Source organism: Gekko japonicus, unplaced genomic scaffold (assembly GCF_001447785.1).
Source record: "Gekko japonicus isolate JY-2015 unplaced genomic scaffold, Gekko_japonicus_V1.1 scaffold1987, whole genome shotgun sequence".
In the NCBI taxonomy this organism is placed as follows: Eukaryota; Metazoa; Chordata; class Lepidosauria; order Squamata; family Gekkonidae; genus Gekko; species Gekko japonicus.
In genome coordinates, this window is record NW_015160277.1 from 34,302 (window position 1) to 61,744 (window position 27,443).

Consider the following 27,443-nt stretch of genomic DNA (forward strand, 5'->3'; position numbering starts at 1 on the left):
TACGTGGCAAGGAATCAAGATGAGATTACCATACAAAAACGTGGGGTAGGGAATGAGTGAACTACCACATGCTGGATTTCTGGGCAGTGGGGTGCCTTAAACCTTTCCGAAGTTCTAGGAACAATCGCTCGCAAGAGAACCCAGAGAGCACCGTATGGATCACGACCCAACTTCTACAACTCATTTGCAGTACACACAGACAACATTTTATGGAATGCAATGAAGACAGACGATGGAACACGAAATCCTGATGTCTTTTCAAAGGGTTGTCATGAGCTTATCCTGGTACAACAGACTCTGGAGCCCACCCAGGTTCTTCTGGTTCTGTTCCTGGATATACCGTAAACTGCTGTCCTCGCCACTGGGCTTCCAGTACAGACTGTCATCGTGATAGGGTGGCCTGAACCATGCGCACAGTGAAGGCAAACGAGAAGCCAAAAGCAAAATCACAATTAGGAACAACAAAAAGGAATGAGTTTGTCACCTGGGATACAACACACACACACACACACACACACACACAATGAGGCGACAGTGAGGAACAAAAATTATGAATGGGGGGATGGGGGGGAGCCAAGCTGAAGGTGTGAGCTAAGCCCAGCTTGTTATTTAGTTTTGTCTTTGCATATCTTAAAACATCTTCTTCCTGTAACTTTTAATTTGCTGCTCAGCCTCTGCCTACAAGTTTGAACTCCACCTTCCATTCCAACGTTTTTGAAAAAGTGTGCCTCGCACACACAAGCTCATACCTTGAATGAATCTCTACGTGACTTGTCTGAATAAACTTACAATTTCCACTCCATATGTTCATCACTGAGTCTGATCTTCTTTTGGTGGATCCCGTTGGATCTCCTGCATGCACTTATATATTTTATCATGTATTTAGATGGAAGAGCTTTGCTCTCATACTTAATTGGGTCATCCCATGGCCGTTTCCTCTTTTCCTTATCATAATTGAATTACAGCAAAAGCATTCCTTTTTTCCTGTGGATAGTATGCCTCTCCCCCCCACGCAGGAAAAGACATGTGTTGTGAAGCATCCTGATCCAAAAAACCCTTTTCACAGCAAACCAGCCATGAAATTTACAACTACGAAGAACTCCGGTCATCTTTGGAGGCCCCCATGTTAGATGCCCCTGCCATCCGAGGTGGACAGGCGGGGCTACCCGAGAAAAGGCCTTCTCGGCTGTGGGACCAAATATTTGGAACTCTCTCCCCAGGGAGATTCATCTGTCTCCCTCTATTGGTGTCTTTCATCAGCAGACGAAGATTTTTTTCTTTCATCTGGCATATCCCCATATAACAGTCACTGGCCCTCCTTCTAGTGTTGTTTGTTTATGTGTTTTTAATTGAACTAGTTTATAATTTTAACTACCGTTTTAATTGATCAAATATTTAATTTTTTTTTCCATGTTCACAGCCTCGGGGACCCTAACTGGGTGGAAAGGTGGCATGAAAATGTGTCCAATAACTTAACTAACAAAATATATAAATAAAGGCACACACTAGTTTTCTAACAGTTCTAAGCAGGAAACGGCCACAACACACATACCCAACATGTTTGTGACATGCGCTATTTAGAGCTTTTAGGTAGAGAAAAGAGCAAGAGTCCAGTAGCACCACCGATTATTAAGGCACTGTTTAATATCACAGAGATACCGTATTATAGCAGCAAGTACAGTGTCATTGTTGTAGGACTTGAGCTTTCATGAGTCACTGTTCACGTCTTCAGATACCTGAAGAAGTGAGCAGTGTCTACGAAAGCTCCTCCCCTACCACCAATTTTGTTAGTCTTTAAGGTGCGGTGGCTCAAGTGGTTAAGATGCTGAACTGCAGGCTGTGGAGGGTCAGTAGTTCAGCAGTTCGAGACCCGAGTGTGCCGCATGAGAGTGGGCTCCTGTCTCTAGTTCCAGCTCCTGCCAACCTAGCAGTTCGAAAGCAAGAAATTGCAAGAAGATAAATAGGTTCCCCTTCGGTGGGAAGGGAACAGCGTTCTGTGCGCCTTGGTGTTTAGTCATGCCGGCCACATGACCACGGAAATGTCTTCGGACAGCGCTGGCTCTTCGGCTTTGAAACGGAGATGAGCACCGCAACCCTAGAGTCGGACTCGACTGGCTTTCGAGCAAGGGAACCTTTACCTTTAAGGTGCTCCTGGGCCCTCGCTCTTTTCTATTGCTATAAACAGACTGACACGGCTACCCATCTTGAGTTTTTAGGTATATACTCACGTATATACTTTTAGGCATATACTTAAATACCTTAAGTTACACCTAAAAGAAATGTATTGCGCTGTGGTTCCTTCCATAAGTTTTGACTGTATGAAAATGCATGTAAAGATTTTTTAATGGTAATCACCCCAAATATGTTGAATCAAGTGGAATTATATCCTAGGGACAACACAGCACTACCACTGCAAAGTCTCCCCCTATACTATGCAGTAACACCCACTCGTATTATAGTGTCACTATCCTAGTACCTGGTGATACGAAACGTAAGGTGAAGAAAATGCACCACACCACACAGTGGCAGCTTTGTGGGAAGGAGGTGATAAGGGGTCTTGTGTGCACATGCCTATACATGCGTATTCGTTTTGGCCGCATTCCCGTGCCACCTGTAATATATTGTTCACTCGCAGACTTTCAGAATACACGCTCTACAAGATATTCATTGGTGTTCCTTATTAGCTTCTTGCCATTCAATAGCTTTGTCATACGGCCCCCATTCCCTGGCCATTCCCCGGCCCCCATTCCCCCATCCAAGTACTAACCAGGGCCGACCTGGCTTAGCGACTGAGATCTGACGAGATTGGGCTAGTAGCCCAATCTCGTCAGATCTCAGTCGCTAAGCCAGGTCGGCCCTGGTTAGTACTTGGATGGGAGACCTCCACAGAACTCCAGGATTACTACATAGAGGCAGGCGATGGCAAACCGCCTCTGAATGTCTTCTGCCTTGAAAGCTCCATTAGGGGGTCGCCAAAAGTTGGCGGAGACTTGATGGCAATAAAATAAAATGAAAATAAAATAAAAGACCTCCAGTGCAAGTACCACTGAAACAAATGGAGCCAAGTTCAGAAGTGTCATTCTGGTTTTACTTCAGACACAACCAGAGCTTATACAGGAACCCATCTCTAGGCCTCAGCTGCCCTTGGGCAAAATTACCTCACACATCCCTCTATTTGTAAAATGCTTTCGGATGTTTCTCATGGATGAGCTGAACAATCTTTACGCAGACTGTAAGAAAGGTCAGGATTGTCCAGATAAACTTGGTGTGTGTGTGTGAGGTTCATCCTGGGGACACATTTCCCATTTTGTAGTGCCGAGGAAAGGAGACCCACTGTGGCATGAGGGGAAGAAAGGCTCCTTCTTTGCCCCAGCACCGTTTTTCTAACCCAAAACAGTGGGGGGGGGGGAGGGTAACCTGTCAGCAAATATACCACCCAACGCCCTTTTGGGTTAGAAAAACAATGTGGGGAGGGAGGGAGGAACCCCTCCCACCCATGCCATGGTGGTCCTGACCAAAATCAGCCCCCCCCCCCCCCGCAGGGTTCTTAAACGGCTTCCCTTGGCACTACAAAATGGAAGCCTTGAATGCAGCAGGTATGTCATCTCGCCTAGTTTGGTCTGAGCAGACGGAGGCTTCCCGTCTCTCCCACAGTGAGGGCAGCACTCAACCAGGAGCTTCTGGTCTGGGCTCACAGCTTACACCCGGGCCTTTGGCCAGGATTTTTAAAATGTGGGGTGCCTTTAAATAAGTCAGGGGGCACCTGGCACACGTACACCCAAGCGAGCGCCATAAATAAAATGAAAAATTGGAAGCCGCGGGGGCCTGGGATGGATGGAAAGTCAGGGGGCCCTGGTGGTAAGTGAGGGGGCCGGGCCCCGAGAGGCCCCACAGTAGGCTACGGGCCTGCTTACACCTCATTACTGTTCTGGGTGAAAGGCATGTTGCTTTCTTAAGACACGGTCTAAAAATCAGGCTGCTCCCTTTTCTCCCCCCCCCATCAAGTCACCGCCATCAAACAATTCAGATGAGGTTAAAACAGACGATGCACTTACCTTACATTCACAGGTGGGTGGGGGTGCCAGTGTGACTGGCTCAGGTGCATATTTGTGTGGTACAGGGGCTGGAAACAAAGAGCGAACCTTGGTTACTGGACTGCCTGCAACCGGGCTTGCACCCGCCGAGTTTCCTAAGGTAGCTTCTAAAGAAAAATGGAAACACACACACACGGCCAGACCCTCACCGCAGAGAAATCTGCGGCTACCTGGTCATGACCACAGCCGGCTGTTGATGACAACTCTGAACAAAAACGTTTAACTCTGAATTGTTAAACGTTTGAGTCCTGTGGCACCTGTAAGACCAACAAAGTTTAATTCTGGGTATAAGCTTTCGTGTGCACATGCGTGCACACGAAAGCTTATACCCAGAATTAAACTTTGTTGGTCTTACAGGTGCCACAGCACTCAAACTTTTTTCTGTCGCTTCAGAGCGACACAGCGACCCGCCTGAGAAGATCTGAATTTTTAGTTATCTGTCCGTGTTCGGCTTTTCAAAACTTCCCAGCCTGCGTGGTGCGGTGGTCAGATTGCTGTACTAGGATCTGGGAGAGCCAGGTCCGAATCCCCTCTGTGCCACGGTAGCTCACTGGGCGACCTTGGGCCAGTCACACACGCTCGGCCTCACCTACCTCAAAGGGTTGTTGTGTGGGTAAAATGGAGGAGAGGGGAATGATGGAAGCCGTTTTGGGTCCCCAAGTGGGAGAAAGGTGGGATTATATACAAAGTAAATAAATAGAAATCTAAGGACGAAGATCAGGAGGCAGAATCAGCTATATCACTTCACAGTGAAAGGGAACCACTTCCCCACCTCCCTAATCCTGCAACTAGAAAACGGTGCAGAGGGATAGTGGAGGGCTAGGCAAAACCCTTCCTTGCCCCTAGACTAGCTTTCTTATTGCAGTGAGTTATCCTTTTAAAATATGGGAGGAGCATTTAAAAGAAGCCTGAAGTGGTACAGTCCAATGCTCCCTCTAAGCTGTAAAGTCTTGTGAGCAAAAATTCTATTTTGTGAGCGACTGGCATTAAAGCTGTGAGCGAGCGATTTGGCTGCTGCATCAATTAGTTTGCTCTGGAGCCATCCTTCCTGAGCGAAGACAAAAATGTGTGAGCCGGAGGCTAAAAAACTGTGAGCTAGCTCACACTTAACTCAGCTTAGGGGGAACACTGGTACAGTCAACTCCACCGCCTCAAGAGTCTATCATCTTTTATGGGCTATGTTTCTTGTGCTGGGCTGGTTGTTGTTGTTTCTTTTTAATGCTGGGTTTTATTTAATACCTTTTAATTTTTGCTTTTTGTTGCTTTTATTTTGTGAGCCACCACTGGCAGGCTCCTGGAGAGGGGGCATAAACAAAAATTCTGAATAGAAAAATAAATAGAATCTTCCCATGCCACCGCATCCACAACTCCAGCCTCAGCGAGACACGGGTTCTTGCCCTACAAGAGTCTCTGGTGAATACACCAATCCGCGAGGCCAGTATACTTCTGAACGCTCAAACACCGTGGATGGGCCAAGAGCACTGCTAACGATCATGATCTCTGTGGCGGGAAGGAGCTGCGGTATGGCATGACGCGCTGGCACCCATAGGCCAACCCCCCCCCATATCTCTTTGAAGAAATTTCCCTCCCTTTCCCAAAAGACTAGAGCTCAAGGGCATCCAATGAAGCTGATGGGCAGTAGGTTCAGGACGGACAAGAGGGAATGCCTCTTTACACAGTGAATGACTAAAATGTGGCATTTGCTGCCAGGGGATGTAGGGATGGCCACAGGCTCAGACAGCTTTAAAAGGGAATTGGACAGATTCATGAAGGAGAGGTCTATCAGCAGCTACTTGACTCGGAGAGCCAGTTTGGTGTCGTGGTTAGGAGCGCAGACTCTAATCTGGGAGAACTGGGTTTGATTCCCCCACTCCTCCACATGCAGTTGCTGGTGTGACCCTGGGTCAGTTACAAGTTCTTTCAGAGCTGTTCCCTCACCGTCAGTTCTCAAAAGAGCTCTTTCAGCCCCACCTACCTCACAGGATGTCTGTTGTGGGGAGGGGAAGGGAAAGCTGCTCTGAAACTCCTTTGGGTAGTAAAAGGCATTGGTATAAATCCAATCTCTTTTTCTCTATGGTGACTAAAGGGAACCTCCACCTTCAGAGGCACTAATCCTCTGAATCCCAGAGCCAGGAAGCAACATCAGGGGAAGGCTTCGTCCTCTCTGCCCCGTTGTTGGACCTCCAGGGTAACTGTTTGGCCACTGTGTGAGAGGCAGGATGCTGGACTAGATGGACCACTGGGTCTGATCCAGCAGGGCTCTTCTGATGTTCTAAGGACACAGTCATACTTGGACATATGTGTTTGTGAGGGCCCCACAGTGGTGTCCCCAATGGAAGCAGGCCACTGAATCTTCTGGCGATGACAATCACGGGGGACAGATTGTGAATCTGACCTTTCCAACAGTTTCCACAAGGTACAAAGTGTTCCGTTGGCCCCAGGAGGAATACTCAACAGTGAGCATGCATAAGCTCACATCGCAAATACAAGCCTGTTCGCTTGTTCACAGTTTCAGGTTTTCAAGTGTGAATCCCAAACCTTTTAAGTGTGCAGTTGAAAAAAAGAACAATACATGACCCATTTTTTGACAGATCGTATTCATAACTTTGTGGTGAAGAGCTCTGATCTTTCAAAGGATCTGTCTAGGATCTCCAGGTGTTTTTTTTTTTAATAGACACCCTCCGAAGACCAGCTCTCGGACATGAATGCCTGTTGAACAGAATCTAACTTGCTCTTTCAGGAACACTGTCAAATAAATGGGAAGCATACAACACACCAATTGGGGGGGGGGGACACCCACATTTCAAGAACTCTAACTCAAGCAAGCAGGTGTCAGCAAGCTGCCATTCTGTTTTCTGTGACCTCTGTGTGCATATCCTTACCCTGTTGCACCCGGCTTGTTTATACTATCCTGCTTCTGTGCTGGAATGCATAAGATAACTACTGGTGGATGTGTGGGGGAGAAGATGCTGTAATGCTTGCCTATTGCTATCTCATGAGAACTGCACCTGTGTTTTGTCTGATGTTCTGCCTGGTTCCCATGGACTGGGCGCGCAACCGTTTCAGTAGCCCGCCAGCGGGAATATTATTCATTGGATATGTATCTGTTTGAATTTCCTTTATTATGCTCGCCCTAACTGTGTATCCCCAGTTCTAACAAAGAACGTGTTTGAGTATGTCTTCAACGCTTTGAAATAAATTTTGCTTTTCTTGAAAACGTGGATTTATTCTCGATGCTTGGGGATCCAACATATTGTTAGAACTCCCTTTCTCCTATCGTTCCGAATCTGGCAAGATCATGAGCGGAGCTGAGGGAGACCTACCGAAAACGGAGGGGGATTCAGGATCGGTCCCACACACCTCCGCTCCTTTGGTGACGGCAGCCTCGCTGGAGGGTGCCGTGGGGGGAACGATTCCCCGCCGGCCTGCACATCTGTCTTGGCCGCCTCCGACCCCTTCGCACTGGGGTCCGCGGAAGACTCAACGGCAGGATGACTGGACTATGTACAACACTCAAGGCACCCGTGAGGTGTACTCCCGTCGAGGGAGCGGATTACGTGAAAGTCTGTTTGACAAGGGATTGTTCCCAGAGCCGGGGGCTACCTCGGAGAAGGGGAGTTCCAAGCAAGACCTCGAGGAGTGGATGTTCGAGCCATCGGGGCCCCGAGGCCACGTAGAGGATTCGGAGGGAGCCGGGGGCTTCCAAACGGAAGGAGACTATGACCCACCCCCGGACTCCCACCCTCGAGATCCGATCCCTGAGGAAACCACCGGGGAACGACTGGAGGAACTGGAATACTCGGTGAGGGACCTGTTGAGGGCATTCCAGGATGTAATGGAAGCTCTGCCGGGGATGATGGACATTAGAATGGCTAATTTTCTTGATGCACACGCCGCGCAACAGCAAGTCGCCCCAGCACCGGGAGTTCCCGCGCCGCAGGTGCCTGCCCAGCCACCGGCCGGACCTCCGCAGCAAGTAGGACCTGCGCAACAGCCGATGCCGGGTCTGCCGCCGGGTCTGCCGCCACCGATGAGGCCAGTGCCAGCGGGACCACCGGTTGCTCCGGGTCTTCCTCTCGGGGGAGTTCCGGGGCAGCTGGGACCGTTGGTAAGGACTCCACGGCCCAGACCCAAGGATTTACTGGAGGCTACCTTTGACGGCAACCCAGAGGAACTCGCCTTCTTCACGGTGAGGGTGCACAAATTCGTAGAAGAGAGCCGACACCTCTTCCGAAATGAAGCTGCTCTCATTGATGTCATCTCGGCGAGACTGAAAGGAGACGCCGCCACATGGTATGTGGGACTGCACAATGACCGCGGTCCGGAACTTTTGAATTTGCGAGCATTCATGTGGGCGCTGCGGGCTCGGTTTGAGGATGTCAACGCGAGCCAAAGGGCCAAAGCATTTCTCCGCACCTATCGTCAGAACAAGAAGTCGGTTCGCGAATACACACTGGAATTCCACAAGCAGGCAGCAAAGCTCCGAGACTACCCCGATCACATTTTGGCTGAAATGTATCGATTGGGACTCAACGCGGACATCCGAGAAACGGTTTTGAAGACTGTTAATCCTATCTCCCTGATGGCTTGGACCCAGGAAGCTGAAAATGCAGAGGATCGGCTAAACACCATCAAGCTCGACCTGGCTGCTACGACCAACAGACCCGTCACTGCCAGCGCCTCCAGACCCAAGACACAACGCCTGTCGGAATCGGCTCGAGAACTACGCATGAAGATGGGGCTATGACTAAAGTGCGGGGAGAAGGGGCATTTCGCCGTGGATTGTGGCAGCCGTCAAGCTAAAGACAAGCCGCCTACTCCGAAGCCTAAAACGCCACTACCGGGGAAGACGGGGATGGCCAAACCACGATTCTCCAAAGCTCTTCAGGCGGCCCAAGGTCCGGAAGGAACCGAGCCGCTTGCTGCCGAGTCAGAAGAGGACGTGGAGGTTGAACCGGCGGAAAACGACAACGGCCTGTTGTGAGAGGCGCAAAACGACACGGCCATTCCAGCACTGCGCCCAAGGTGGTGAGAGAAACCCCTTCCCTGTTTTTCGTGACTGTTTCTTTAATGAATCCGCTCCTGGGTACCCACGTCAGGGTGAGAGCGTTGATTGATTCTGGGTGTGGGAGGGATCTCATCAGCCCTAGAGTGTTATTGACACTGGAAGCGGGGATAACCCCCTTGAAATCTCCCATCATTTTTACCCAAATGGATGGGGCGCCCATGGAACCTTGTACGCATGAGACTATGGCTTTGCGGTTGGGGGCTGGCGATCATTGGGAATCCAGGACCTTCATTGTTACCCCTAAGTCGCAGTTTGATTTGGTACTGGGGAGTCCCTGGCTATTTACCCATGACCCTTACATCTTGTGGGAAGAAGGGGTTGTCAAATTCGTGTCGCCAAAATGTGTAGATCACTGCTGGTTGGATTCGTGGGGAGACCGGCCTGCCGCGCAGTTCCCCTGCGGCGCTTTGAAGCCGGAAGAGTTAGCGTCTTTGCCTCGAGAGTATAGAGACTTGGCGAAAGTTTTTGGCGAAGAAGAAGCTAACGAACTGCCCCCCCATCGCTCTACTGACTGTGCTATTGAACTCTTGCCTGATTGTAAATTGCCTAAAGGTAAAATCTATGCGATGGGGCCGGCTGAGAAAGTTGAACTGCGGAATTTTATTGATAAAAACTTGGCCCGCGGTTTCATTCGCCCGGCTTCCTCCCCTTTCGCCGCGCCGGTACTCTTCCGAAAGAAGAAAGACGGGGGGCTCAGATTGTGCACGGATTATAGGGGTTTGAACGCTGTTTCTTTGTCCAATGCCTACCCCCTCCCCCTTATCAAGGACTTGGTAGCAGAGGCCACCAAAGGCAAAATCTTCTCGAAACTTGACCTACGGGATGCATATTTCCGAGTGCGCATTAGGGAGGGGGACGAAAGTAAGACTGCGTTTAATACCCCCTTGGGGCAGTTTGAATACCTCGTTATGCCCTTCGGGCTTCAAGGGGCTCCGGGGGTCTTCATGAACTTAATCAATGAGGTCCTACATGAATTTTTGTTCAAAGGGGTGGTTCTTTACCTTGATGATGTGTTGCTGTATTCCCAGGACCTACCGTCGCATATTAAATTGGTGCGCCAGGTCCTTAAGAGGCTTTATGAGCACAACCTGTTCGCCAAACTGTCTAAATGTGAATTCCACAAGCCCTGCATTGACTTTTTGGGTTATCGCATCTCCGGGGGGAAGGTGGAAATGGACCCTGCTAAAATACAGGCTGTGCTTGACTGGGAACCCCCCAGAACCCGCAAACAATTGCAAATGTTCCTCGGATTCGCCAATTTTTACAGAAATTTCATCCAAAATTTCGCTCAAATTGCCCTTCCTCTAACCGATTTGTTAAAAACCAAGGGAAAGGGGTTTGATGCTACAAAACCAGGCGCCCCGCTTAAATGGTCCCCTGCTTGCGCAGAGGCTTTTGAGAAACTTAAACTAATGTTCACGTCTGAGCCCGTGCTGGCGCGCCCTGATGAAACTAAAAAATTCATTGTCCAGACTGATGCCTCGGATGTGGCAATGGGAGCCGCTATTTTGCAAGAAGGGGAAGATGGTCGTTTACACCCCCTTGCATTTGTGTCTAAAAAATTTTCGGACGCTGAACGAAACTGGGGGATTTGGGAGAAGGAGGCGTCGGCTATCCGGCTGGCTCTCTCCACTTGGAGGCAGTGGTTGGAGGGGGCTCAACTGCCATTTGAAGTCTGGACTGACCATAAAAATCTGGAAATGCTGAAATCCCCCCGTTCTCTAAACGCAAAACAACTTCGTTGGGCGGACTTCTTTGCTAAGTTTCGATTCACTCTTCGTCATTTTCCTGGGACGGCTAATTCCCTGGCAGACGCGCTCTCACGCCTCCCACAGCATGACAGTCAGCGTGAGGTCATCATGGACTCTGTTTTCTCCCCCTCCCACCTGGGGGGGGCTGTTGTCACCCGCGCGCAAGCGCGCTCAATTCCTCGCTCTGATGAGACTTCGCCTTCCCTTTTCCCTAGGGGGGGGGGGCCTGGGTCCAGAAATATGTTTCTGCTTTTACTGATGAAGATAATGCCTCCCTGCGGGCATTGCCGGATTATGTCCGTAGCCCAGAAGGTCTGATTTATTCTGGGGACAAACTGTATGTGCCTATTTCAATGAGGAGGGAAGTGATGGATTCTGCTCATGGTTCCAGACTGGCAGGACATTGGAGTTTTGTTAAATCACTGCAACTCATCCGCAGACAGTTTTGGTGGCCACACATGCGAAAAGACCTATTGACTTTTGTTCGGTCCTGTCAGACCTGTGCCTTAACTAAACCCAGGGGGGGCAAGCCTCCCGGTCTTCTGCAACCACTCCCTACTCCATCGAGGCCTTGGGAAGTGGTGTCCATGGACTTTATTACTGATCTCCCTGTGAGCAAAGGGAACACTGTTATTTGGGTGGTTGTTGATTTATTTTCTAAGCAGGCTCATTTTGTGCCTTTTCCTTCCTTGCCTACAGCACAGAAGTTGGCGAAATCGTTTATGTCTCACGTGGTGAAAATTCATCAATTGCCTGCTAAATTAATTTCTGACAGGGGGACCCAATTTGTTTCTAAGTTTTGGAGGGAACTTCTTTCCATTTTAGGGGTGGAACAAGGGCTCAGCAGCGCGTATCATCCTGAGACTGACGGACAAACAGAACGAGTGAATCAGACCCTGGAGCAATATCTTCGTTGTTTTACTAATTATCAACAAAATGATTGGTGTGAATTGTTGCCTCTTGCTGAATATTGTTATAACAACACTGTCCATAGCTCCACGGGCATGTCTCCTTATAAAGCTGTTTCTGGTTACGACAGCCCCCCCCTCCCTTTCCTGGAGGGGATGGGCCAACGTCCCGTGGGGGATGCTAATACTTGGTGTACTTCATTGCAAAATGCATGGCCTCTGCTATGCCAAACGCTTGACGCAGCCAAGGCTGCTTACAAGACCCAGGCAGACAAGGGTAGGGTGGTGGGGTTTGATCTGAAACCTGGGGATCTTGTGTATGTCTCGACCAAGAACATTAAGATGCTGCGACCTAGCAGGAAATTGGGGTGGAAGTTCATTGGTCCATTCAAAGTGCGTAAAGTCATAAATAATGTGGCGGTTGATGTTGTTTTGCCTAAGAATTTACGTGCTCTGCATTCTGTTTTTCACATGAGCCTGTTGAAGAAGGATCCTGGCCCGTCTCCCTGGAGACCAGCAGTTACTCCTCCTCCACCTGTCATTTTGGAAGGGGATGAACATTTTGAGATCGCTGATATCCTTGATTGTAAATTGAAACGTGGTAAACTCTGGTACCTTATCGAATGGGTTGATTTCGGTCCCCAGCACCGCGAATGGGTGGAAGAAGGGGATATTCGGGCCCCTTACCTGATCCGTAGTTTCCACAAGAGGTTCCCGGACAAACCGGGAGGTCTCCCGCCCAGCCCGGGAGATCTCCCGCCCGACCCGGGAGGTGTGTTTTAAGTGTATTTTAAGGGGGGCAGTATGTCAGCAAGCTGCCATTCTGTTTTCTGTGACCTCTGTGTGCATATCCTTACCCTGTTGCACCCGGCTTGTTTATACTATCCTGCTTCTGTGCTGGAATGCATAAGATAACTACTGGTGGATGTGTGGGGGAGAAGATGCTGTAATGCTTGCCTATTGCTATCTCATGAGAACTGCACCTGTGTTTTGTCTGATGTTCTGCCTGGTTCCCATGGACTGGGCGCGCAACCGTTTCAGTAGCCCGCCAGCGGGAATATTATTCATTGGATATGTATCTGTTTGAATTTCCTTTATTATGCTCGCCCTAACTGTGTATCCCCAGTTCTAACAAAGAACGTGTTTGAGTATGTCTTCAACGCTTTGAAATAAATTTTGCTTTTCTTGAAAACGTGGATTTATTCTCGATGCTTGGGGATCCAACAGCAGGTAGGCGAGGAGGTGAGTAATCATGACGTTACTTGGGCCTATAATTAAGGTAATAAAACAACAAATCTGTATGCCTCTTACCTGATAGTTATGGACTTCAGGATTGTTTTTAGCACTGAAACGAAAATACGGATCAGGTATTTTTGCATAGGTTTTGAAAGGTATCACAGAAGCTCATGTTATCCATGAGTGAAACAGGCCAAGGAAATACTGATCTCCCACACACATCCCCATTAACACCCCCCCTCTCTCTCACACACACACTCAATCTAATTAGCGACCAGTGCTGTAACAATCCAAGCCTAACTCCTTTATATCAAATTCCCATCTATCCCTAGCTCTTGTTTGTTGCCTTTTTTTTTTCTTTACAAAAACCAAAGACTTGAGAAATTTTCTGCAACACCTGAACAGCTGAGCCAATGGCTAAGGGAAAGCTTATTTAAGTGAATGTATCAGAGTTCTCGCCAACAGTATTAGAAGTTTCAAATACTGCAGCCTGTGCTGATATCTTTTTTTTTTATTGTGTTGAGTTTTTCTGGTTCTTTGCTGCAAAGTGTCCCCTTTCAAAAACAAACGGTACATTCTGTGCTCTAACGTGATTCCTCGGGAGTCTTCATGACTATAGCAAGGGACCCAAGATTATTCCATGTAAACTTTGGCTTGATTCAGATGCAACGACAAATTACAGCTTGCTGCTGCATAAACAAGCCTGGTAGATCCTCAGTGTTATTTGCTCCCTCCCTCCTGTGTGTGGCCAGATAATCTCCATGTTTGCAGAAAACTACATTGCAGTTATGTCCAAACCAACAAAGTATAGTTTGTGCTTGTCCTACAGACCAGGACTCCAAACTACGGTTTATTCCCAGGATGGCATCCTGGGTAAATGCAAGCCACTGGATTGGATCCTACCAATTCATTCCAGCGGTGCCTACAGGCCTCTCCTTCTGTTGATGCAAGATACTTTTGTGTCCACACAAGGCAACCTGGTGTCAGCAGAAGGAAACTAGTGCTGGAGAAATGTGTGGAAGCTGATGGAAGTGAAATGGTGGGATCCAAACCATAGCTGTATTGCTTCAGACCAACACGGCTACCCAACTGAATCTAAGAATTATTATGGCCCCGTTCACACGGAGCAGAAGCCACGCTAAATAGACGGAAGAGAGGCGGAGTTACCTGGCACAATCACACGGCAACATCTGGGGAGCGTAGAGCTCCCGTGGTTGAACTGTGGCGAACCGCCGATAAAACGGAGCAAAAAACTAGTACCTCGGAGGTACTAGTTTCCGGAAACTGCGGGGCAAGGGCGGGCGTCTGATCGCGTTTCCGGTGGCATCCGGCGCCCGTCCATGTCCCCTTGCGAAGGTGGTTTTTTTTCCCCCCAAGTCTCCGTGGTTGCGCACAAGCACCCAACGGAGCATGCACATTCGTAGTGTACACAGAAAAAGGAAACTAGGTTGCCGCGCCGCGCGCTTCTTCGTTGCGCGCAGGCATGTGTTGTGATCGCCGCCTCTCCGTAACCACGGAAGCTCCACGGTTCCTCCACAGAACCTCCACAGGAGGTATGATCGCTTTACTGCGTGTTAGTTTGCCCTGGGGCAAACAGCCACGCTTCCCCCCCGCAGTTTCCTGCCCGTGTGACCGGGGCCTATGTTCATTTACAAACAGAAACTACACAAAGGAAGATGTTTTAGGGGGCAAACATCTACTGGAAGTACAGAGACACATTTTAGCCACCCAGAACTCTATTAAGCAGTAAAGGTACAACCACTGAAAAGTTCTGTGTAACTGAAAAACTTGCAGCTGTGCTCGGCCTCTCCCCTCCCCCAGCATGAATGTCCCACCCTTCTTGCCAGCCTTAAGTATAATGAAAGATTACATCAGCGCCAGCTTTTATTACTAGTGTTGAACAGAGTCTGCTCTGAAAATGAAATCTGTCGCTAGTATCCAAGTGAGCCCTGTTTAGTTCTGACCACAGTTAATTTTGGCATCAATACAGCCCTAGGAGAAAAGAATGTTGCACACACTAAGGGAACAGAGTGCACAACAGTGTGGCTGACCCCCCAAGCCATAGATGAGAATTTGGGATCATTATCTCTTTGCCAGCCCTAAAAGGCTTAACTGCATCTATTTCTACATGTTATTTTTTTTTTGCAACCCATAAAAGGCCGATACTGGAGAGCCAAGCGTGATGCATTTGGGCTGCGTTCCTACACCAGAGGTGTAGCACAGGGTCGCTTACAGCAGGCAACTTTTTATTGGGCCCGAGTCATGGGTGGCAGATACCAAGCCAAAGAACGAAAGAGCAGCTGCTGACACTTACCAATGAGGAGATAATTTCATAGGGTTGTTGGCTGGAGGGAGAGCAAAGAAAAGCAAGCGTGAGCATCACAATGTTGAAAAGCAGCAAACTTGTTTATTGAAAACGTTTTTATGCCACCTTTCCACCTGATCAGGGTCCACAAGGCAGTGGACATAATAAACATTAAAGCAACTAAAAATACAGTTAAAATGATAGAATAATCCAATTAAAAACAAAGACAGCACACTAGAAGGAGGGCCAGTAAGCAACAGAGAGATCACGGGAAGGATGCAGACCATGAAGAAAACAGCCATGATGTCGTATTATGAAAATATATATTTAAACTGCTATTTTGCAGTGAGTAGTATTTCTTCAACAGGTAATCAAGATGTATGCACACACACAACAGAATTTGTGTGCGTACATTTGTGTGTGTGCGTACAACGGAATACTCATCTGCGAACTTAACACTCAGCATGTTAAGAATTTGTTTCATTAATGAAGAAGAAGAAGAAGAGATTGGATTTATACCCCGCCCTTCACTACCCAAAGGTGTCTCAGAGCGGCTTACAAACTCCTTTCCCTTCCCCTCCCCACAACAGACACCCTGTGAGGTGGGTGGGGCTGAGAGAACTCTGACAGGAACTGCTCTTTTTCAAGGACAGCTGTGCCAGAGCTTGTGACTGACCCAAGGTCACAGCAGCAGGTGCAAGCGGAGGAGTGGGGAATCAAACCCGGTTCTCCCAGATTAGAGTCCGCACACTTAACCACTACACCAAACCACTACACCAAACTGGCTCTCCACACCAAAGTGGGAAGAATGTTGAGTGTTAAGTTCAAAGATGAGTATTGTTGACGTGTAAACTAATGTTATTCACGCAGCACACTGAGATAAAGCGGTCATGTGAAACGGGAGTATATGCAAATTCCGTTGAGTGTTGAAGAAATACTACTCACTGTAAAATAGCAGTTTAAATATATATTTTCATAATACGACATCACGGCTGTTTTCTTCATTGTCTGCATTATCGGGGGCATGCCAAACGAAACAAGAAAACTTTTCATATGCTAATGACAAGGCATTGATAGAGGGAGACGGACAAATCTCCCTGGGGAGGGAGTTCTGAAGTTTCGGTGCCACGACTGTGAAGCCCCTTCCCCCAGGTTCCCACCCATCTAGCTTCAAATGGCAGGGCCTCCGAGGATGACTGGAGTGAATGGGTAGGTCTGTATGGGGGAAGGCAGTCCTTGAGGTACATGTTGATCCCAGGATGTACCCAGGGCTTCAAAAGTCAATAGCAGCATCTTGCATTGAGCCGGGAAGCAAACTGGGAGCCAGAGCAGATGGAACAAGACTGGAACAATATATGGCTCCTACAACCATATGCGTTAGCATCGACGGAATGTCTGCTCACGGCCATTTGTGGACTGCCAAAGTGTCAGACACTTTGAGGAAGGAAACGCACAGCACTTCCACCCTCCATTTTCACCTACAATGACGCAATGGCCTCCTCTGTTCATTGCCACACCGACAAGGATGTAGTATCCACACCTGCTCTGTTCCCACTGCCAACACGTGTGTACAAAAACCAGTTCTGTAAGCAGGAGAAGGGATCTGAAAAAACCTAACAAGGGAATGTTTGGCTGGGGATCCTGGAGGGTTTTTTTTTTTTTGTCATATTCTGGGCATGGAATATGGGTCACTGGGGGTACGGGTATTTGTGAATTTCCTGCTTTGTACAGGGGGTGGGACTGGATGACCCTGGAGGATCCTTCCAACTCTATGATTCTATGAATGCTGCCCAAAAGGCTAATGCAGCTGTGGTTAAGGTGTGCCACAGACGACAGACTGATACACCATGACAGCATATTTGACACTGACCCATTTGCTTCTTTCTTGTAATCCTCTGATAAAAACTAGATGGTTTTGTGTGCACCTGGTACACTTTTTTCACAGGGTTAAAGATTTCAAATTCTGAAGAAAGCAGGGAAAGCTTAACCTGTTTTACAGCCAACTGCAGCAGAGTGATGCTGCAATCAGAAGTGGACTGTGGGCTTTTCTAGTGCTCCTTGATAGTTTCAAGGCTTGACGTTTCTCCGTACTTGAGACACACTCCCTTTGATGTCCTTACGACCTTCCCAAAGGAGCAAATATTATACAGGAAAACTCTGTTTTACTTGAGGATTTCTCAGGTGCTTCTGCGAGAACAGACTTAGGAATGGAAAAGAAAAGATAATAAATGAAACTGACACAACCATTGCTTTACCCATCCCTTAACGTACATCCCTTCAGCCGTGAAAGCTGAGATGAAATGAAGCTGTTTATGTCATGTGAAAAGAAATGGAGAAAGAAGCTACAAGTTCAGCAGAGCGTTCAGACTAAGGAAAACTGGCATACAAAGGCACAGGCTATGAATGCCAACCTTTGAAAGTCGAGTGCCTTCTTGAGGGGTACCGCTTGCTCGGCCTCCGTTCAAATGTGCTGGTTCTGCGTAACCTGGATCCATGCGTTGCCTGGTACTCTGTTCTTCCACTTATTAAAAAAAAGGGAGGGGCAACATTAGCATCTTAGACTAGATTAATGTCACAACCAATGCTCCCTCTAAGCAGTGGAGTCTGGTGAGTAAAAATTCCACTTTGTGAGCTACTGTCATTAAAGTCGTGAGCGAGTGATTTGGCTGCTGCATCAATTAGTTTGTTCTGGAGCCATCCCTCCTGAGCTAAGGCAAAAAGCTAGCTCACACTAACTCAGCTTAGAGGGAACACTGGTCATAACCTCCCCCCGAGAACACAAAAACCACACACACACAAACAAGCTAGATACAAAAGCATCAGTATGGCTCCTTTGCATCCCTCATAAAAAGGCAAAATGGCACGTAAGAAATGCAGAAATGGAACTAGTGTAGACAGCCATTCGCAACAACCAGAATATTAATATGGTTACAGAAGGGACTGGATAAACATATGGAGCAGAGGTCCATCAGTGGCTATTAGCCACAAGGTATAGATGGAACACTCTGTCCGGGGCAGTGATGCTCCATATTCTTGGTGCTTGTGGGGCCACAGTGGGAGAACGTCTGGAGTTCTGGCCCTGCTGATAGACCTCCTGGGGGCCCCTGGGTGACACAGAGTGTTGGACTGGACGGGCCACTGGCCTGATCCAACATGGCTTCTCTTATGTTCTTAACATAACAAAACCCAAAACAACAGCAGTTAGAAGTCATTCTTCAGAATGTGCCATCAAAACCTGCTTTAAAATGTTTTCATGAACAGCTTATATGGCAAAAGGTCTGTCAGTCCTGGATAAACCCATCCTGCCACCAATGTTCCCTCTAAGCTGTGGGGTCTTGTGAGCAAAAATTCTACTTTGTGAGCTACTGGCATTAAAGTTGTGAGCAAGAGATTTGGCTGCTGGATAAACTAGTTTGCTCTGGAGCCATCCTTCCTGAGCCAAGACAAAAATGTGTGAGCCAGAGGCTCAAAAACTGTGAGCTAGCTCACACTAACTCAGCTTAGAGGGAACACTGCCTGCCACCTCTCTAGTCCAGCTCCACCCACAGCTCCTCTCTGTTCTCCATGAAAACAGCTTTGCTGCCAATCTGTACCGTTGACCATCAGTGTCAGTACTGTCTACTCAAACTGGAAGCAGCTCTCCAGGGACTCAGGTCTTTCACATCACCTCCAGCCTGGTCCTTTTACTTGAGATGACGGGGATTGAACCTGGGACCTTCTCTACCATTGAGCCATGGTCCCTCCCCACCTGTGATAAGCAAGGATAGCCTCCAAGTGACTAGTCAAGAGTAGGGGTGTGCATAAAAAAAAACCCTCAGAATTTTTTGGGTTTGGATCTACCAAACCTGAAAAATTTCAGTATTTGCCAATATTCCCGAATCCCAATATAGGTATGATACTGAGGTTCAGGAATGATCAGACTAGCTGAATTTATTCAGCTCAATTATACCCTATGGGGACTGTCCCCATAGGGTATAATAATCCTCCCCTTGAAGGGGGGGGGGGGTTCCTATCACTGAAGGGAAGGCAAATTGAAGGGTGCGTTCCACCAGAGAGGTTTAAACTTTAAAGTTTAAATCCCCCTGAGTCACACCGCAGAGGCAGCACGCTCCCTTCATTGAACGGAAGACAATTTGCCTCCCCCCGAGCTAGCTCCCCTCCCCACCTTCCCTGGCCCGCCCGCCAAGGCGGGCAAGCCAGAGAAAGCCCTCAAAGGAGCGGGGAGGCATTCAAATGCCTCCCTGTACCTCCTCCAGCCCGCCTGCCAAAGCAGGTGAGCCAGGGAAGGCCTGAAGACAGCCCCCCCGCCTTCCCTGGCCCACCCACCGAGGTGGGCGAGCCAGAGAAGGTCCTCAAAGGAGTGGGGAGGCATTTAGATGCCTCTCCCGGCCTGTCCGCTGAAGCAGGCGAGGCCTGAAGTTGCCCTTCCTGCCTTCCCTGGCCCGCCCGCCAAGGTGGGTAAGCCGGGGAAGGCCCTCGAAGGAGCAGGAGGCATTTAAATGCCTCCTCGTACCTTCCCCGGCCCGCCCGCCAAAGCACTTTCCCTTACTTCTGGGGCTTGTGCTGCCTTCGCGGCACGACTCCCCCGGGGAGTCACTCCAGTGAGGCTGCAGGAGCCCCAGAAGCAAGGGAAAGTGTTTTAAGTTTAAACACTTTTCCTTCCTCACCCAGCAAAGGGATTCCCCGAATGGATGCCGAATATACGTCATCCATTTGGGGAAACCCTGTTTGGCCAGCCGAATCAGATTAGAGAATCTGATTTGGCTTTCGGCAGGCCCAAATAATCCCGAATAGGCATTATTCGGTTTGCTTCTCGGTTAGTCCGAACCGAATGCACATTCCTAGTCAGGAGAGCTTTTCAAAATCAAAGAGAATTGACCCACCATCCACCCTTCACCTTCAAGACATCAAAAATGCCACAACTGACCAACACAGGTGTGTATAGACGACTAAACTAGTTTGAAAAAGTAGGCTAGTAATTTTTGTGGATTTATCAGCAAGGCTACATATCCAATTAAGTACCTGAATCTGAAGCGGGAACCGAGCCGGATAAAATCTGACCGGCTGGATTTAGTGTTTGTCGGCGTGCGCAACCGGAAGAAGGCATGGTGTTCCACCGCACATTTCCATAGGTGCTTGCATGTTTTAGCACTGTCTAATCGGAAAACGAAAGTGTGTTCTTGCTCTCTACCCTAATAGAGGAAAACAGAACTCTGGTAAGTTCTCACGCATGCTGGCACTTTAAAATCAGGGTCACGGGACCTGGCAGTGGTCTGGGCTCCCTGATCAGGATCTGTAGAAATCAGAGAGCTCCAGACAGTGCGAGATCAGGCTCGAGCCAACCAGGAGATGGGTACCTGGTCATCGTCTTCCACCACCACGAGCGTCAGCTTGCTCTTTTTGAAGTCCATTTTGGTGATTTTAGGCCTAAGGAGAAAGGAAACAGGTGACCACAGATTAATTCACAAGACACAGCACAATCAAGGTGCCTAACGCTTTTATGCCCTGACCTGGATAGCCCAGGGTCGCCATCAATGCTTCCTCTAACCCATGGAGCCCCGTGAGCAAAAATTCTACTTTGTGAGCTCCTGGCATTAAAGTTGTGAGGGGGCGATTTGGCTGCTGCATCAATTAGTTTGCTCTGGAGCCCTCCTTCCTGAGCTGAGACAGAAATGTGTGAGCCGGAGGATAAAAACCGGTGAGCTAGCTCACACTCACTCAGCTTAGAGGGAACACTGGTCGCCATAAGTCAGCTGTGACTTGAGGGCACGTTCCACTACCCAAAGTTCCTTGACTTTGCTCTACGGCAGGTCCTACAATATTCAGTACTGATTTTCCCAAGAGGGAAGGCAGCAGGGCATAGCCCAATCTTGTCAGATCTTGGAAGCTAAGCAGGATCAGTCCTCGGAAGGGAGACCACCAAGGAAAGCTCTTCAGAGGAAGGCACCGGCTTCTCCCTTGCCCTGAAAGCCCCTCGCTGAGGTCACCAGAAGTCGGCTGCGACTTGATGGCAGTTTACACTTGCGTGACTTTTTCTGTCATCCAGGGGTGCACCTCATGAGAGCCAGCGTGGTGTAGAGGGGAAGGGGTTGAAACGTAAGCAGGACGGACTCACCAAAAAAATAAGCCTATCTTGTTTGCGCCTTCAAAGATCAGGATACCCGTCGGCGTCAACCCGAGGGCATACTCACAACCGTCTCTTCCCTACAAACAAGGCAAGATTACGTTGAAAGCAGTTTCAGGCAGGTTTATACTGGAAAATTGTTTCGTGGGTTGGTGTGCTGGTCTGCCGTAGAAGAGCTGGATTCGAGTCCAGCAGCAACTTAGAGACCAACCAGATTATCAGGGCCTGTGCTTTTGAGCATTAAAGTCCCCTTCGTCAGAAGAGAAACTGGGAACAGCTGATGAAAGCCTTTTAAGTGCAACGTTATTTAGTGCATAAATCATCACATTGAGTCATAACCTTCCCATCTGCTACAAAAATAACCTGCCATGAAAAATCTCTTACCTTAACAACGTGCATATCTACCCCGTACATCTCGAGCCATTTGGCTTTGTTCAAGTAGCACATTTCAGCCTGCACGGGGCTCTTTCCCCTAGACGTGAAAGGGAGGGGGGGTGGAAATCAGCTGAACTGGAAGTCTTCCCTTTTCTCTTTTAATTTGTTTTTAAGAAACCCCAATTTTGAAGACTATACATAGATCTTTAAATTCATTTTTTTAAAAAAATCCCTTCTAAATCCCTGTTCTAACAAACAGCACACATACAGACATGGGCATAGTCCTCTATCAATACTATACCTGAATTCTTTCCACTTTTGAAAAATCTCAAATTCCATTGCTTCCGTTTGGTTCGGAGTAAATCTGAACTCTGAGACGAGTTCCGGAGTGTGTTCTGGATGTTCACACTCGCCAAGCTCAGCTGCCAAAGGTGAAAATTGCAAAGGAAGGTTACTACACTGCAAATTAGATGATAATTCTCCCCAATTTACTATCCCACTTGGCACTCAGAAAAAATGTATATCTCCAAGGGGTTCAGGGTGGCTAACAGAGGTCCCTCTCTGTCCTCACAACATTAGGCTGGAAGTACACAACCGGCCCTTGGTCAGCCAATGAACTTCACAGCTGAGTAGGGATTTTCAAGTCTCCCAGTTACTAATCCAGCCCACTAACTATCACACTGCACCGGCTTCTAGAAAGTAAACTGCTTTCTGTAAAATTCAGATTCACATCTAACTTCATGGCAAACCTCTCCACCCTATTAGAATACTTCAGAATTTATTCTTCTTAATCCAATCGCTTTCTAAAGGAAAAATGACTGGTATAATTTCAAATAATTTTAACAACTGACCTGGGGACCCAAAAGACTTGTGAAAAGCAATTTCTGAAAACAGCAACCATATTTTTCACTTATCTCTTTTCTACCTCCTATGAATGTCTATAAATGGGTAATTCATTCTCTTAATTTTCCCAGTAGAGGGATTAGTTCTCCTTCCCAACAGATATTAGCACGGTAAATCTATTTCAATTCTAATTCCCCCTATTATTCGAAACTTTTTTTTCCTATTAAAATCTGGATAAAGTGGAGTTTATTTATAGACTCTGAAAGAGAAAAGAGAACAAACGCCAAACAGCATAGCACCCGTACAATAATACTTCGATGGAACAAATGTGAGTGTTCTAAATGACCCCATTTGCTACCTTTTCAAAAGGAGTACGTCGCAGGAACACGGCTAGTAATTTGGGACTGGAGTGAACCCCAGTGTTTCCAGGTGTCAGCTAGCTGCCATGCTTTCTTTGTTTTCTTTCATCCCTGACTTTTGCGCAGCCGCACATGCTTGCTTTGCTACCGTGGGTAACATAAGGGAGGCGCTCCCCCCCCCCACGAACTGGCTCAGCCAGACAGTGCTATCAGTATAACCTTGAAGGGAAGGGAGGGCTTGGATTCCACCATGGGTATGAATATTTCGGCTCTCAAGGGATTGGGGTGAATCTCCCGTTCATGATGTAATATCCTGCCGGGAGAATTCCCCCGTGCACGTGCTTGGATTTAATTTGCTTAGCTAGATGCAGCATCAGAGTATATGTATGGATCCCCTTGCACTAGTTGTTATTCCTGACAATGTACCTGTACCACTTGGCAACAGACCAGTATTCCAATAAAACATAGCCTTTTCAGGAGAGTGTGTTTGGACCTGCTTGCTGTTGACCCTGACACCAGGTAAGTACAGTCATTCCAGGTTTCCATTATCTTTCTTTTAGATCCCAGTAAAGATTTCAGTGCTCATACATAGATACATAGCTGAATCTAAAGAGCTTCTTTGGGGGAATTTAGATTAAACTTTCCAACATGAGAGAAAGCGGTAGCTGCCTTCTCGAGAAAGACAAGAACCCCGCAGCCACCTACTAAAATCTATATCTTATTTTCAAAAAGAAGCTTGTTCCCTCTAGACAATCAGGCCAGAATCCTGTGCAGAACATCACATATAAAGTGTTTATTGCACAGCAATTCCCACGGCCGTCAAGGAGGAGTCAAAACCCGGTCCCTCAAGTCGTCATCCATGAAACGGCCACCAAACAGTCAACTGAAACGACTGAGCCAGGGGCAGGCATTTACCTTGGAGGCACAAGGCTGCAAGTTCCACCGCGGTTTCGTAAGGGCATTTCAATCTGTGGAGAAAGACACACGATTAACTTTTCTTTGGTCAAGACTCAACATTTCTCATAGGGAAGAACAGATATCCCTCCCCCCTCATTCACACCCATGAAATGAATTGTGTGTGTGTGTGTGTCTGTGTGTGTGTGTCTGTGTGGTTTTCAAGGCAAGAGACATTCAGAGGTGGGTTTGCCATCGCCTCCCTCTGTGTAGCAACCCTGGGCTCCCTTGGTGGCCTCCCATCCAAGCACTAACCAGGGCCCGATCCTGCTTAGATTCGGAGATCTGAAGAGGTTGGTCTAGTCTGGGCCCTCCGGGTCAGGGCAAGAGACATTCAGAGGTGGGTTGGCCATCGCCTCCCTCTGTGCAGCAACCCTGGGCTCCCTTGGGGGTCTCCCATCCAAGTACTGACCAGGGCTGGTCCTGCTTAGCTTCTGAGATCAGACGAGATCGGGCTAGCCTGGGCCATCCTGGTCAGGGGCATCACAGCTGCATTATCTCCAACCATTTCTACGAGGATCCTCTTTTCCAACGTGAAGAAGGAGCTCGAGAACTGTATCTGGGGACTGCCCTCACAGCCGCTTCTGAGAGGCACAGAAAGCCCTTTCTTATTTTTTAATAAACACAATAATGTCCAAAATCCAATGCCCTGGCAGCAGTTGAGTCAGCCATCCACACAATTATCTACCCAGTGCTCCTGCATAAAGGAATATTCCCTGCAAGTAAAAAAACAAAACAATAACTAATAGGTTAGAAGGGTAGGCTAGAGCCCTTCTCCTTCATACGCCAGCTTTCTATGTACAGGGAACGGCTGGTGGGATGAAAACTGATCTGGATGGCCCAGGTCAGCCTGGTTTCCTCAAATCTCAGAAGATGAGCAGGGCCCGAACTGGTGAGTCCTTGGATGGGAGACCACCGAGGAAGTCCAGGGTTGCTACGCAAAGGCAGGCAAGGCAACCACCTCTGCTCATCTCTGCCCTGGCCTGGATGGCCCAGCCTAGCCTGTTCTCATCAGATCGTGGAAGCTAAGCAGGGTCGGCCCTGGTGAGTGCTTGGATGGGAGACCGCCAAGGAAGCCCGGGGTTCCTATGCAGAGGCAGGCCAGGGCAAAGCTCTTCTGGATGTCCAGAGTACTGAGCTCCTATCTGCTGAGCTACAGCCCAGACGCAGGCCTAAGATACCAGTGAGGCCAGAGTGCCTCCCGAGCCCAGCGCCATAGCAGGGTCCAGTCCTCCCCTTTCTCACAAGCGGAGATCAGAAGAGACAATGGCGACTTGCAGTGTGGAGGGCACCATCGCCACCCCTCCGCTCAAGGCAACCTTCCCCCCTCTTTCTCTGGGCATCCATCAGCCGCCATGAAAGATCTCAGACCCACAGAAGAAAGAGGAAAGTTGTTCAAAGTTTTTTCGTGTGTGGAGCATGTCACTGAGAGTTCGCAACAGTGGAAACTGGCTTCGGGGGACTCTGAAGGGAAAACGTCTTTCTCGGATATGAAGCATTGGTCGAGAGTTCCCCGTGGTCTCTTTCAAACATTGTTTTGCTTCAGAATGGGGCTGTCAGATGGCCTGAAGGGGACATGTGGTGAACTGGCTCAATTTCGGGCCCTTGACATTCGTTCCAGTGAGCCATTTATCATGCTGAGAACTTTGGTGCGAGTTGAGTTGGGTCTGTTAAAATTAGCGTTCAGAGTCCCCCTGTGCAAAGCAGCAAAGCCCAGATCCTACTATCATTTCACCTCAGTGAGCTCTCAGTTACCAGAAGCTATCAAAATACACAGGAAAGAAGATCAAGATGGGTAGCCGTGTTAGTCCGTCTGTAGCAGTGGAAAAGAGCAAGAGTCCAGGAGCACCTTAAAGAGTAACCAAATTTGTGGCAGGGGAAGAAGAGCTTTCCTGAATCACTTGGTTGGTTCCGAAGAAGGGAGCCGTGACTCACAAAAGCTCTTCCCCGGCCACAAATTCAGACAGACTTTCAGGTGCCACTGGACTCGTGCGCTTCAGTATCTGAAGAAGTGAGCCATGACTCACGAAAGCTCCTGCCCTGCCTAGAGATGTGAAGGCCCAGAAAAAAACCAGAAAAATTCAGGAAAAAAACGGGGTTTTCCCCATTTCCCCCCTGAAGACTTTTTTGTTTTTTTCCGAAAAATTGAAAAAAGAAAAGAAATTGATTATGGAACATTTTATTTTAACATGATGAATAAAATATTTTAAGACAAGGTGTTCAAATATTTTCCAAATCATTTCTAAAAAATATGTATGGTATCAGATTGATCTAATTTCTGTGCACTGAGGACAAGCAAGTCCTACGTTACAAACTGAACTCTCCAATGCAAAAACGTCGTTTAGGAGGAGCTATTGTAACAAGAAAAGAAAAAGGTTTCAGTTTTGTTTTTGCATGTGGGTGGGCATTCTGTTTGTAATAATTGTTTGGATACACTATATTTTTAATATGCTAGTTGTGATAATTTCATGCCAAGTAAAAATGTCCATAGTCATAGTTTATGTTCCTAAAGTAACAGAATGACTTTCAATCTGGAAAAGAAAAAAGAAGTGCTAATGTAGCATTTACTACAGTCAAGTATACTATTGTGTATGATAATTTTGTATAGCAGAGTGTGATTGTATAGTTGGATACCAGTCGAGTGGGAGCAGCATCTGGAGGACAGTTTATTACCTTGTTACGGGCAGTCTGGGGCTGCAGCGTGGACCGACCAAAAAGTATAGCGGTGGGTCCAGGCTGTGGAGTACGGGAAGGGCGTGGAGAAACAAAAGTGCTTGGCGCCCTTCCAGCCTGCGACCCATCCCAAGGGATGACGGCAGTGGGGCTAGGATTAGTAACCCCCCACCGACATTGGTGTTGTGCAATGCCAGGTCTATTAACAACAAAACAATGGTCCTGCGGGACTTTATTGTGGAACAACAGGCTGACCTGGCATGCGTGACGGAGACCTGGGTGCGGGGATGGGGAGACTGTCGCTCTCTCCCAGCTTGCCCTACCGCTCTCTCCTGAAAAAGCCAACTCTGGACCCGGCTGAATTGGCCAGCTATCGGCCGGTGTCCAATTTGCCCTATTTGGGCAAACTGATCGAGAGGGCAGTGGCAACTCAGCTACAGGGCTTTCTAGATGATGCTTCCACCCTTGATCCATTCCAGTCTGGCTTCCGCCTGGGGTATGGGACAGAGACAGCGCTGGTTGCCCTTACTGATGACCTCTGTAGACATCTGGATCGAGGCGGTGTGGCGGCGCTGTTGTTGTTAGATCTGTCGGCCGCATTTGATACGGTCAACCACCAGCTGCTGAGCCACCGCCTTGCCGAGGTGGGGATTCAGGGGCTTGCCCTTCAATGGCTTGCCTCTTTTCTCCAAGGTCGGGGACAGAGGGTTGGGCTAGGGGAGCAGCAGTCCTGGAGGCACTTGCTGGAATGTG

At 48.3% G+C, this 27,443-nt stretch overlaps 1 protein-coding gene across 1 annotated transcript in view; it reads right to left on the bottom strand.

The window, feature by feature from the left end:
• The window catches only part of EPB41L4B (erythrocyte membrane protein band 4.1 like 4B), a gene marked incomplete at its 3' end in the record, with an annotated part of 140,526 nt that overhangs the window by 24,772 nt on the left and 88,311 nt on the right, over positions 1 to 27,443 (bottom strand). Inside the window, exons 6-16 of the mRNA XM_015415274.1 lie at positions 23,979 to 24,031; positions 22,163 to 22,283; positions 21,871 to 21,958; positions 21,478 to 21,566; positions 20,720 to 20,789; positions 20,385 to 20,554; positions 17,774 to 17,883; positions 15,372 to 15,402; positions 13,133 to 13,166; positions 4,056 to 4,123; positions 267 to 400 (exon numbers count right to left, since the gene is read on the bottom strand). Of these exons, the coding sequence (XP_015270760.1) occupies positions 267 to 400; positions 4,056 to 4,123; positions 13,133 to 13,166; positions 15,372 to 15,402; positions 17,774 to 17,883; positions 20,385 to 20,554; positions 20,720 to 20,789; positions 21,478 to 21,566; positions 21,871 to 21,958; positions 22,163 to 22,283; positions 23,979 to 24,031 (968 nt within the window). The remainder of the gene's footprint in view (positions 1 to 266; positions 401 to 4,055; positions 4,124 to 13,132; positions 13,167 to 15,371; positions 15,403 to 17,773; positions 17,884 to 20,384; positions 20,555 to 20,719; positions 20,790 to 21,477; positions 21,567 to 21,870; positions 21,959 to 22,162; positions 22,284 to 23,978; positions 24,032 to 27,443) is intronic.